The sequence below is a fragment of the Orycteropus afer genome, unplaced genomic scaffold (genome assembly GCF_000298275.1).
Source record: "Orycteropus afer afer isolate SDZICR_OR568_19922 unplaced genomic scaffold, OryAfe1.0 scaffold00843, whole genome shotgun sequence".
Classification (NCBI taxonomy): domain Eukaryota; kingdom Metazoa; phylum Chordata; class Mammalia; order Tubulidentata; family Orycteropodidae; genus Orycteropus; species Orycteropus afer.
The window spans coordinates 530,449-544,087 of record NW_006922430.1 but is presented as its reverse complement, the minus strand read 5'-3'; the positions used below and the strand labels follow the sequence as shown (position 1 = coordinate 544,087).

General features: G+C 47.1%; 1 protein-coding gene across 1 annotated transcript in view; it reads right to left on the bottom strand.

Annotated features, from left to right (window-relative positions):
* Positions 1 to 11,465: 11,465 nt before the first annotated feature.
* The window catches only part of PLXNA1 (plexin A1), a 43,698-nt gene continuing 41,524 nt past the window's right edge, over positions 11,466 to 13,639 (bottom strand). Inside the window, exons 30-31 of the mRNA XM_007958055.2 lie at positions 13,379 to 13,529; positions 11,466 to 11,561 (exon numbers count right to left, since the gene is read on the bottom strand). Of these exons, the coding sequence (XP_007956246.1) occupies positions 11,466 to 11,561; positions 13,379 to 13,529 (247 nt within the window). The remainder of the gene's footprint in view (positions 11,562 to 13,378; positions 13,530 to 13,639) is intronic.

The following is a 13,639-nucleotide window of genomic DNA, read 5'->3' as shown; positions in this document are numbered from 1 at the left end:
GTCAAAAACATGCTAACAGAAAACTTCCCCTATATCATGAAAGATGAAGAGATATTCATCCAAGAAGCTCAACAAAAGGCATATAGGATGTTGTTGTTGTTGTTGTTGTTTGCCGTCGAGTCGGCCCCGACTCATAGCGACCCCTCCTTGGGTTTCCGAGGCAGTATCACTACGGAAGTAGGATTGCCCAACCTTCCTTCCGAGGAGTGGCTGGGCATATAGGATAGACTCCAAGAAAAAGCCACCAAGACATATCATAAATTTTGCAAAAGTAAAGTGTGGTAGTTATGTTTGTGTGTCAACTTGGCTGGGCCTGGTTGAGTGGCTGGGCAGCTGGATGTAGTATTCACCATGATGAGACAGGTAATCAACTCCATGGTGGGGTCCATGCCTTTGGGATGTGGTCTGCTTCCTGTATATAAGGAGAAGCCTTGGGAATGATCTCTAGTTTATGGCACACTTGGGCCTTGCATGTAGTCATGTGGTTGTTCAGCAGCCTGCCATGCTCTGCTGACCTTGGGACTTGTGATGGACTTAAATTAATGGCCTGCATGTGGTCTGGTAACATCGGGACTGTGCCATTTTATTTGTCAACCTTGGGGCTTCTCAGCCTCAGCAGCCAACAGCTGTCTCAGTGAAGAAACACCTCTAGCTTCAGTAGGCCAGGAGCTGGAGGCAGAGCTAAAGCTCAAGGCTGAGGGGCTTTCACCCAGCCTCTAGAGCCTGGCACTTTGAACTTGGACATAAAGCCTCCAAATTGTAAGAATAAACTCCTGTTGTTCAACCCATCCCATTTGTGGTAAATTTCTGTCAGAGTGGCACTAGGGAAGCAGAACATAAAGACAAAGAAAGAATCTTGAGAGCAGCTCAGGAAAAACGAAGTATTACCTACAATGGGAAACCAATAAAACTAAGCTCTGATTTCTCAGCAGAAACCATGCAGGCAAGAAGTCAATGGGATGGTGTATACAAAACCTTGAAGGAAAAGAATTGCCAGCCAAGATTTATATATCCAGCCAAACTGTCCCTCAAATATATAGGTGAAATTAAGACACTCCCAGACAAACAGAAATCAAGAGAATTTGTGAAACCCAGACCAATCCCACAAGAAATGCTAAAGGGAGTTCCTTCCCACAGAAAACAACAAATTAAAATCAAGACACTTGACACCGCCACCTAGAAACCAATCCAGAAAAGAAATCTCAAAATTAAAATAAACTCACAAAAATGTAAATAGAGAAATAGAGGAGTCAATCTGTAAATGACACCAACAACAAAGCAAATAGAGGGAATAAATGTTATAATTACAAAATTTCCAAATGGTGAGGAAGTCAGGATGAAGTCTATACAGAACAGGTTGTACCAAACCACAAAGAAAGTAACAAGCCTTCCAACTAAAATAAGAAAGAAGAAAATCACAAGGGCTTGGTAAACACAAAACCAACAATAATGAAGAGGAAAAACATTCAATAACATAATGAACTCAGCACAGAAAGAAATTTGGAACAAGGAAACCACCAACAATACAACAGAAAAAAAACCACAAAACAAATATCATATCTATCATTAATTACACTAATTGTGAATGGAGTAAATGCACCAGTCAAGAGAAAGAGAGTGGCAGATTGGATGAGAAAAGAAGAGCCATCAATATACTGCCTAAAAGAGACCCACTTTAGACACAAGAAATATAAATTAAAAATCAAGGGATGGAAACAATTTTTTTCAAACTAATAGCAATCAAAAAAGAGCAGAAGTGGCAATATTAACTTCTGATAAAACTTCAAGGTGAAAACAGCATAAGGGAAAAAGAAGGGCATTATATGATGTTAAAAGTGTCACTTGGCCAAGAGGATATTACCATAATAAATATCTATGCACTCAATGAAAGAGCTACAAAATACATAAACCAAAAGCCAAACCCAGTGCCATCAAGTCAATTCCAGCTCATAGCAACCCCCATTGTGCTTCTGAGGTGGTAAATCTTTACAGAAGTAGATTGCCCAGTCTTCCTTTTGTGGAGTGGCAGGTGAGTCTGAACCACCAACCTTCTGGTTAACAGTCAGATGCTTTAGGCACTGTGTTACCAGAGCTCCTCAAAATACATAAAGCAAATATTAAATGAATTGAAAAGAAAAATAGTTCTACAATAGTGGAGGAGACTTTAACACACCATTTTCAATGAAGGGCAGAACAATAAAATTAAAAAGATACAGAAGATACCAATAATACAATCAACCAACTCAGCATCACAGATATACAGAGCACTCCACCAAATGAAAACACAATACACTCTTCTCCAGTGCACAAAACAAGCCTCAATAAATGTAAACGCAATGAAATACTACAAAGCATCTTCTTGGATCACAATGCTGTAAAATTAGAAATCAATGAAAGGAAATAAAATCAAATACATGGAAATTGAATAATAAACTGCTTAAGAACTATTGGGTAACAGAAGAAATAAAGTGTGATATGTAAAAAAAAAAAAATCCTAGAAACAAATGCGAATGAGAATATAACTTACCAAAACCTTTGGGACACAGAAAAAGCAGTACTCAGAGGTCAATTCATAGCAATAAATACACACATCAAAAAAGAAGAATCTAAATGAACATATTAACTCAATAACTCAAATAGAAAAAGAGCAACAAAAGAAAATTATAGTGTCCACACTCACTCACTCACTGCCATTGAATCAGATCCAACTCACAGTGATCCCTCCTTGGGTTTCTGGGGTATCACTACAGAAGTAGAACGCCCAACCTTCCTTCCGAGCAGTGGCTGGTGGGTTTGAACCGCCAGCCATCTGTTAGCAGTCAAATGCCTTAGGCAAGGAAATAATAAAATATCAGAACAGGAAAAAAAAAATGACATAAAAAACAAAAGAGAAAATCAACAAGACTAGAAGCTGGCTCTTCAGAAAGATTAATAAAATTGACAAACCAATAGCAAATTTTACAAGGGAAAAGAAAGAGAAGATGCAAATAACATGAATAATAAATGAAATGGGTAACATCACAACAGAACCAACTGAAATAAAAATGGTAATAACATTATGAAGAACTGTACTACAAGAAATTTGAAAACCCAGAAGAGATGGACAAATTTCTAGAAACACAAGACTTAACTAAACTAAAACTTGAACAGACCCTAACAAAAGAAGAAACTGAGGTCATTAAAAATGAAACTTCCCACACACAAAAAAAAGTACTGGCCTAGATGGCTTCACTGGAGAATTCTTCAAACATTCAAAGAGCTGACATCTATACTACTCAAACTATTCCAGAACATAGAAAATTATGGAATACTTCCAAATTCATTTCCATGAAGCAAGCATAATCCTGATACCAAAACCAGGCAGACACCACTAAAAAGAAAAACTACAAACATCCTTCATGAATACAGATGCAAAAATCTTCAACAAAATCCTAGTCAACAGAATCCAACACTCTATCAAAAAAAAAAAGAAAACCTTAACCAAGTGGGATTCATATCAGGTATGCGAGGATGGTTCAGTATTAAAAAAAAAAAAAAAAAAAATCAATGGAATACATCACATAAATAAAACAAAGGAAAGAGCCACATGATCATAGCAATTGATACAGAAAGGGCATTTACTAAAATTCAATGCCCATTCCTGGAAAAAAACTCAGAAAAATAGGAATAGAAGGGAAATTCCTCAACATAATTAGGAGCATATATATAAAGCCAAAGCCAACATTATTCTCAATGGAGAGAAACTCAAAAGTATTCCCCCTGTGAATAGGAAACACACAAGGATGCCCTCCATCACCACTTCTATTCAACACTATATTGCAAGTCCTCAAAACAAAACCAAACTCACTGCTGTGGAGCCATTTTCCAACTCTTAGTGACCCCTCCTTGGGTTTCTGAGGCGGTATCTCTACAGAAGTAGATTGCCCAATCTTCCTTCCAAGGAGTGGCTGAGTGGGTTTGAACCACCAGCCGTCTGGTTAGTAGCCAAATGCCTTAGGCACTACACCACCAGAGCTCCCAGGGCAGTAAGACAAGAAAGAGAAATTAAAGACGTCAAAAGTGGTAAAGAAGAAATAAAGCTATCTCTATTTGCAGATGACATGATCCTACACATAGAAAATCCAGGAGACTCAAAAAAAAAAAAAAAAAACTACTGGAACTAACTGAAAGATTCCAAAGTGGCAGGATACAAGATTAACAAAAAAAAAAAAAAAATCAGTTGAATTCCTGGATTACCAACAAAAAGATCTCTGAAAAGGAAATAAACAAAATAGTATCATTTATAATAGCTACCAAAAAGATAAAATACTTAGGAATAAATCTTACTAGAGACACAAAAGACCTGTACAAAGAAAACTATAAAACATGACTACAAGAAACTGTAAGAGACCTAGTAAATGGAAGAACATGCCATGTTCATGGATCACTCAAAAACTCACTTTCGTCAAGTAGGATCCAACTCATAGCAACCCCTCTGTGAGTTTTTGAGGCAGTATCACTACGGAAGTAGATTGCCCAACCTTCCTTCCGAGGAGTGTCTGGTGGGTTTGAACTGCCAGCCTTCTGGTTAGCAGTCAAATGCCTTAGGCACTATACCACCAGAGCTCCCTCTGTTCATGTATAGGAAGACTGAATATTGTGAAAATGTTAGTACTACCCAAAGCAATCTATACATTCATGCAGTCCCAATCCAGATTCCGTCAGCATTTTTTAAGGACATGGAAAAACCAATCACTAACTTTATATAGAAAGGAAAGAGACCTCAGATAAGCAAAGCATTACTGAAGAAGAAGAACAAAGTAAGTGGTCTCACGTATCCATGATCTCAAACCCTACTACTATACAGCCACAGTAGTCAAAACAGCATGGAATTGATACAACGATAGACAAATAGACCAGTGGAACTGAATTGAGAATCCAGAAATTGACCCAACCATCTACAGATAGCTGATCTTTGACAAAGGGCAAAATCCATTAAATGGGGGAGAGACGGCCTCTTTAACAAATGGTGCTAGCAAAATTGGATATCCACTTGCAGAAAAAATGAAACAAGATCCATACCTCACACCATACACAAAACAAACTCAAGAGGTATTAAAGACCTAAATGTAGAACCCAAACCCATGAAGGTCATCAAAAATAAAATAGAGACAAACCTAGAGCCCCTAATTTATGGTGTAAATAGACTATCAAGCATAATCCAAAATGCACAATCAGCAGAAGATAAACTAAATGACTGGAACCTTTTAAAAATTAAATTCTTATGTGCATTGAAAGACTTCTTCAAAAGAGTAGAAAGAGAACATACAGACTGGGAAAAAATATTTGGCTATGACACATCTGACAAGGGACTTACCTCTCAAATGTACAGAAAACTTCAGTACCTCAACATCAAAAAGACAATCTAGTTCAAAAATGGGCAAAGGACATGAACAGGCACATCACTAGAGAAGATATACAGGCAGCCAACAAACACATGAGGAAATGCTCACAATCATTAGCCATTAGTGAGACACAAATCAAAATGACAATGAGATATCATCTCACCCTAGCAATAATAGCAAAGTTCAACAAAACAGAAAATAACAAATGCTGGTAAGGGTGTGGAGAGAACAGAACTCTCATACACTGCTGGCAGGAACGTAAAATAGTACAGCCAGTGTGGAAAATGATATAACATTTTTCTTAAAAACTGGAAATAGAAATACCATTTGATCCAGCAACTCCACTACTAGGGATCTATCCTAAAGTGAGATTCAGGACACAAATAGACATATGCACACCCATGTTCATCACAGCACCATTATAGCAAAGATATGGAAACAACCTAAATGCCCATCAACAGATGAATGGATGGATAACCAAACTATGGTACATTCACACAACAGAATACTATACAACACTAAAGAATGAAGAAGCAGTCAATCACCTCATAATGTGGATGAACCTGGAAGATACTATGCTGAGTGAAGTCAGTCAATCACAGATGGACAAATATTTTATGAGTCCATAATTATAAAAAATCAAAGACAGGAAGGAAATTTACTTTGTTGGTTACCAGGGATGAGAGGGAAAAATTCTGACTAGTTAAGAGGCATGTGTTGATTTGGTTGAAAGGAAAGACACCAAGTGTGTGATTAGCACAATAACAACAGAGGAAAGGAGGACACAGAGAGGTGCACAAAATGTATAGACAACAGGGAGCTGTTGCATTGTGGGAAACTGCAGTCAATGCCATGAGACAAAATGAATGTGAGCTGCTGTATGGAAAGTGAATTTGCTCTGTAAACTTTCACCCAAAGCACAATAAAAATTTTTAAAAATATATGTATAGATAACAGAGGCATATCCTATTACATACATAATACCACATTATCAGTGACAACAAACACTAGCCTATGGGTGGATGCATAGATAGGTGAGAAGATCAGTTGTGGGTAGTAGGCAAATGGGAATATACCCATGACCATAGATTTGGCTGATGATACTCTTACATGTGTATTTGTGCTACAGAAATATCCACAAACGTTATAGAACTAACATGGAACAAGGTTGGAGTAGCTTCTCAGTACAACCAAGCACCTTGAGGGAGTGAGTCACAGCCTGGGGCCTGAGGAACATAGTCTTTGGAGACATCAAGCTCAACTGGCACAACATACTACATAAAAATCTTGTTCTACATCCTACTTTGGTGAGCAGTGACTGGGGTCTTAAAAGCTTGGAGCAGCCATCTAAGATGCAACTATTTGTTTCCTCTCACCTAGAGAAAGAATGAAGAAAATCAAAGTCATATGAAAACAATTAGTCCAAGGTTCTGATGGACCATGGGAACCTCAATCTCCATGACCCTGCGACCAGAAGTGGATGTGCCTGGCTACCAATGCCGACCACTTGGTAATGGATCATAATTGGAGATCCTGGATAGAGTGGGACGAAAAATGTGGAACAAAATTCAAAAACACAAAAATGACCAGAATTACTGGTCAGATAGAGACTGGCAGAATCCCCAAAACTATGGCCCTCACTTCCTTGGATTGGCTCTCAGCAAAATGGTAGCAAGGTCTATGAGCAGAGTACCTACCCCAGGGAGATGTACCTCTTAGATCAATCAACTGTGAGAGACCAGAAGGGCAGCATTTGCATAGGGGAAAAGCTGGACAGAGAGGAATGCATAGATAAGAACAGAGGGAGAAGATGGGAGGAGAGCTGTTTATTGTTGGGATTGTAATCAGTGTCCTGAAACAAAATGTATATGAACTGAGTATAACAAATTTGCTTTGTAAATCTGCACCAAAATCACAACAAAAAACTAAAGAGAAAAAATTTTATGAGACTGAGCAGCAGGTCTGTGCTGGAAAGGGCTTTGGGATACGTAGGCAAGCATCCACCTCACTGGGTTCCTTCCTAGCTGAAGACTCCCCACCAACCAGAGCCCTAGCCAACCCAGTCTGGGAAATGAAGCTGCCCTGCCCTGCTGTCCAGGGCCATATATCCATGCCACAGGCTGTGTGAGAACTCTCTGTCCCAGGGTCTGCATTTTGTCAAGATCCCCAGGGAGTCTTGCCCCATAGATGAAGGTGTGAGAGCCACTGCTGAGCCATCCACAGCCTGCTGCACATGACCTTCACCTGGAACTTTAAACAGTGGCCAGGCTAGGGCACCCTAGAACCCACCAGAATCTCTGTGGTGGGGACCGGCATAGGTATTTCGTTAAAGTATGACACTGCCAGGCTTGAGCACCCCTGGCATGCCCACCTACATGCCCAAGCCCCTGGAGGTGGTTATGCAATCACCTAGGGGGAGGGCTATTAAAAAAAAAAGTTGATAGGGAGACCCATGTCAGCACACTCAGGGCTCTGTGCGGCCAATGGGAGCACCCACACCCCACATCTCAATCAGAGGTTCTCCCTGCTCACAGAGCACCAGACTTCTCAGAGGTGTGTCCCAAGTGTGAACATACCCAAGCCCTGCTGACCCCTTCCTCCTACTATAGTGAGCCCTGGTCCACCCTCCAGGGCTTTCCCAGCAATGGGTTCAGTCACCTCCCACCAGCCCATCCCACAAGAAAAACTAGAGTCAGGCACTGTAGCAAAAATGTTTAATCTCTCCGTCATGAGTGTGTATTTACAAGTACTAAATTTGAGAACAGTAAAATAGGAAATAGCCGTGTATGTACACACTCTGAGGCCGTGCATCCCAGCAGCCACGGCCACAGCCGCAAGAAACACTGCCGGGCTTATTACAGCACAGACTCAGGGCCGTTCTGCTTGTGGGTGGGGGTCTGCGGCATTAAAGGACAGCTAATTGTGGACTTCGTCTTAAAAATATCTTCTCTTTCTAAATACATCTATTCTAGCTGTATAGCACCAACGACGTGAGCCATCATGCCTCAAGCCAGGAGGGCCACCAATGAGGCTCTCAGAAAGGTCACACCAGCAGGGCGGGGAGGGATGCTTTGGTTCCTTGGTGGAAACAGTCCCTCACCTGGCATGCAGGGGGTGAGGGGAAGGAGGCAGGGAGAACTGCCAGGCAGTGTTTGTGTAGGGCAGGCCAGTGCCACAGGCCAGGGGTCCCACCCCAGCCTTCACCTTGGCAGCCCCAACCCCCAGGTCAAGATTGGAAAGTAGCAGAGGCCAAAAGCCTGGGTCAGGCTCTGGGGGTGCAGGACAAGCTCGAGGTATATCAGGGCCTCATACGAGGCCTCAGGTTCCCAAACCAAGGGTGTGCTGTCCTCAGGGCACCCTGAAGATCAGTCCAGGAAAGAGGGCCAGGCAGGGCCAGGATGCAGGCAGACACCCTGATGTCCCGTGGGCTCTCTTGCAGGGTAAACAGTAGCAGCAGTGTTGGGCAGGCCAGGGTATCACCTAAACAGCACCTCCTCTGTGACCCAGGGCCCCCAAGCCTACTCTGGCAAGGTGGACCCATGTGACACTCGCCCACTTCGGCTGACCGCTCCAGCTCAACCCCACTCCCTCAGGACCCTCTCCCAGGCCAAAGGCCAGAGCCCCACCCAGAAAAGGCAGGAAAGCCACAGGGGCCAATGACAGAGGAACCAAACCCTGACTCCCCCTGGAGAATTCAGGCCAGGGAGATGCCTGGAGCCTGGTAAGCTAGGAGATGGCGTGTTCAGAATCAGCTTGTTCAACTCGTACGTAAACAGATATTGCTAAAGTGCTTGCAACTTGACACAGGTGTGTGCACCAGAACCCGAGTCCCTACGGGCATCTCTGCAGGAAGGCCCACATGAACAAGGGCAGCTGGGTAGGGTGCCCACCCCTCAGTGCGAAACTTCCGCAGGGAGGCGACGGGGTTGGGCTCTGGAGAGGAAGGCCAGGGAAGTCCGACCTGACAGCGGTGGAACTGGAAGCACAGGCGGCTTTGCTCAAAGCCAGTGTCCAGGGAAGACCATTAGGAGAAACTTGAGGCTCTGACACAGGCCTAGCCAGACAGCATCAGAGTGGGGGTGAGAGATGCCCCAGGGATAAGGCTTTCAGCCAAAAACAGGGGGAATAGAAACCAAGCCCCCAGGCTACATGATCTCTGGGAGCCTGGCTCTGCTCTGGCCCCCAGTGAGAGAGAGCCTGCATCAACCCAGCTGAGGCCCACCTAAGCTTGAGCAACAGGTCCCATGTCTGCTGCAAGCCCCAGGGACCAAGACATCCTATCTCCCTGGTTCAAGGAACTTCCTGAGTCAGGTGCCACTTTCACACGGCTCCCACGCAGGGTGGCTCCCGTCTGACCTGGTGTGGCCACTAGCTCTCGTACTCAGGAGGGGCCATGTATGGCAGCCTAGGGGGTGCACTTCTGCTGGGCTGGGCCGAGGGCAGGCTGGTCCGGCCACAGTTAGCTGTCCCTTAAAGTCGTGGGGTCTTTAGTACCATTGAAGTGAACTCAAAAGGGGCGGCCGCTTGTTTGCTTTCACAAGTGACTAATTAATTAAAAAACATAAAAAAGGTCTAACAACCTCTAGTACCAACACTTGCAGGTTTAAAAAGATCAACTCAGACTAAACGCTAGGACAGTCATGCAGTCACCCACGGGCTCACGCCGTGTGCTTGGGCAGCAGGAAGGATTCACCCTCAGTCCGATCAGGTGCGTGGCAGTGGGGTCCAGGAGTAAGGCCCCCGTGGGGGTAGCTATGCACTTCCCCAAACCATGTGGTATTCTTCCCACTGCCTTAAAGTTCTTGTTCTCGATGGTCTGTCAAATTTCTCCTCCTCCAGTGACTATACACACCCCACTGGGGCTGGAGGTGGAGACGGGAGCCACATGTGAATATATATATATGTACAGGTCTTTCAATAAAAACAGGTCCATTCTTGCTCACTGGGGCGAGAGTGGGTAGAAGCTGGTTTGCAGTCCCTCTGCTCGCTGATCTCTAGTCCTCAGGCCCAGTGAGACCCAGGCCAGGGTGTGGCCAAGGGCCCTGGCCACTGCTCCTGTCGCCCATGCAACGAGCAGGGGCTCTTTCCCCCTAAAAGAAACTACAGTTCCCAGATGTCCCACCACCCCACTGAGGGGCCGGATGCCGCTGAGATGCCAGACTGGAAGCCATTGGGGGGTAGGGAGGAGGCATCGAGAGCAGGGGGTGGAGGGGGCAGAGACAGACAGAGGGAACAGAGAGACAGAGGGGGTGGAAGAATGGGCATCAGGGGGGCCTGCCCCAAGGAGATAGGTGGCTTAGGAGAACTCATACGCCCTCCTGGGCAGGTGGGGACTAGCTTAGGAATAATAAATAATAAGCATGCACACTGGGACCTGCACAGCGCCTGGGCCCAAGTGGCTTCCAGGGGCACAGCCCTGAGGAAAAGGGAGCTCCAGAACCCAGCCTGAGGTTGCTGGGGCTGCGCAGCCCCTCGGAAGCCCCTCCATAGGAGGGGAGGCTGGAGGGTGCCTCTCTGGGAGGGGGACACAGCACTCCAGCCTGGCCCGCGGGAGCACGCGGTGAATCAGGGTGGCAATGGTGGGCATGGTAGGCCCAGCAGCCCTGTCTCTTCCTGACCCAGGCTAGTCCTTAGCCTCTCCCTCAGCTACCTGCCAACCAGACTCACCCCACAGGCGTGACCACAGCCACAGAGACGGTGCCCGCTCAGCTCCAGGAAGGCTCTGGCCTTACCCCTCACCCTGAAGACATTTCTCTGCCCCCAACAAAGCCCACTGGGCAGCTCTCACTAGGCAGCAAGCCCACTGCCCATGCCCTCTCCCTGGTGCACAAACATGGAGAAGCAGGTGCGCAGGCATGTCTGTCCACACAAAGCCAGCTCCATGCTGGGCAGGGGGTGGAAGGGCTGGAGGACTTGGTCCATGGACATAAGAGGTCAGCTGCGTGGCGTGTCACAGTCCTGGGCCACTGAACTCCTCCGAGACGAGGGCCAAGGGGCTGCCACAGGGACTCCCAGCCCTGGCCTGGTCTACTGGCTCTATACTGCCTGTCCCCGCCCTAGGAAAAGGTGCCGGCCGCTGCCTCAGCTGCTCAGGGACATGGTGTCCACCACCTGCTCCAGCTTGCTCCGGAGCCGCTGCCGCCGTGCCTGCTCATCCTTCTCCAGGGCTGCCAGGATCTGTGGGGGTGGGTGAGTGTCATGGGCCTGTCCTAGACCACCTACATACCATAGAGTGGACATCACTCTAAAGGATATAAGTACCCAAGGCCACATAGGAGAGGGGCTGTGCTGTGGAACCCAGCTGCTGGGAGGCTCATTCTTACCTTCACATCCTCTGTACCAGCAGCATGGCCATGGCCAGTGGGGGCTCAGACAGACCCCCCAAGGCTCAAGTCCTTTGAACATGGGCCATGGCACCCAGTGTGGCAAAGGGACCCCACCCAGGTCACCATCCTACCCATGCCCTACAAGGCTCTGCTCCAAGCAGGAGACCCAGTAAAGACCAGGCCTCTGTCCCCAGGCCCCAGCCCTACTTGTCACACAGATTTCAACAGGCCACGGCCCCGCCCTTGCATCCCTCTCTCGCTTTCAGTGCACATGGGGCCTCAGGCGCCTTTCAGACCTCCCGCAGCCCCTCCTGACTTGCAGCTCAGACTTTCCTTCCTATTTCCCTTAGGAAGCAGACTTCTGTCACTGTGCATTACAAGGCAGTCACCTGCTCTCATTTCCACCTTGGGACAGGCTTACAGCCACCCTCGCTCATGTACCCTCTCCTCCCTGCATTCCCAGTCAGTCCCAGGAATTGGTGCCATGCAGCCACCTCTCTCAGCCCTGCCTAACCTCATCAAGGTCACCATGCCTCCTGGTTACACCCTCTCCTCACCCTTCCAGCACATCCACCTATTGAGCACCCCTGTTCCTGACTTTGCTCTTCTTGCTACACCCTGCCCTCCTCCAAGCCCCCAGACACCTTCTGCCTATCACCTTTGCTGACCTCCACACCCCACCCCACCCCACCACAGTGTTGGTGCTGGGATATGCAGGTCTGTCCTCACCCCCTCTGCTGATGCTCACTTCCTGTGTTAGTGCCACCAGCCTCACAACACTGCAGCCCTGAGCTGGTGGTCAAATGCTAAGCTTTAGCTCACATCAGAGCCCAGACTCACACCCCCTCAAAACTATATGTCTGGAAGCTGAGCCCAACCCCTCAGACCCATCCCTCCACAGTATCCCCACCCCTACTCAAGGCACTTCCTTGTTTCCAACTGCAAAAGCCAAAAGTGGGGGCCCACATCCAGGGTTGGCAGGTCCTGGCTATTCTCCCTTAAGTACACCAGGAAGCCCTGCCTACCAGCCTTGCCTGGCTGCACCCACAGCCTATACTGGCCTGCTCCCTGGGCCCCCAACACCAATTACTCAGGATGTGTCCCTTCTCTTCCCAAACTCTCACTGGCTCACACCCCACTTGGGAGAACATTTAGTCCCTCCTAGTCCTGCTGCCCTGGTGCTGAACTACACACAATCTCAACCACGGTCTCTGGCCTTCTGTCATGCAGCCCTTCAGTCAGGCCTCTCCTCCTTGATGCTTCTTCTGTGCAAATGGCAGGAGGCTTCCTAGGGCCCCTCTCCAAAACAAAGGAAAGAGACCATCCAAGAAAGGGCTTTGGGGCTAGCCAGAGGACTTCTGCCCACACCAGCTCAGAAAGCTGTCACCAGCCACACTCTCCCCTGGAAGACCCCACAACCCAGACCTCCCTGCCCTAGCCCCTAGCCACCAGGAGAGGCATGCTGCAACCTACTCCAGCATGGCCCAGCAATTTCAGAACAGCCCCTTCGCAGTCAGAGTGGCTAAGGCACAAAGCCAGGGTGCCTGGGAGCCCTGCCACGCAGGTGGAAACTGGCAAGGCCGGAGTAGTCAGGGGCCCAAGACCAGGTGGGCTAAGGCTAGTGACACCTACAACTCAGCATAGGGGCCACTATCCAGCGAGGCTCACCTCATCCTTGTACTTGGTGATATAAGAGTAGATCTCATGCAAGGCGCTCATGCTATTGAACTGGCTCAGGTGCAGCCTTGACTGTTCGGCCAGGTATGCACTCATATCCTGGTCACTGATGGCTGGCATCTTGGCAATGTCAGCATAGTACCTGTGGGGAGCCAGGCGGGACATAATTCAGGTCCTGGCCCTGCCTGGCCACCTGCCTGCTCCACCCCAACCTCACCCTACACCCACCCCACACTCACCCACACCTACCCT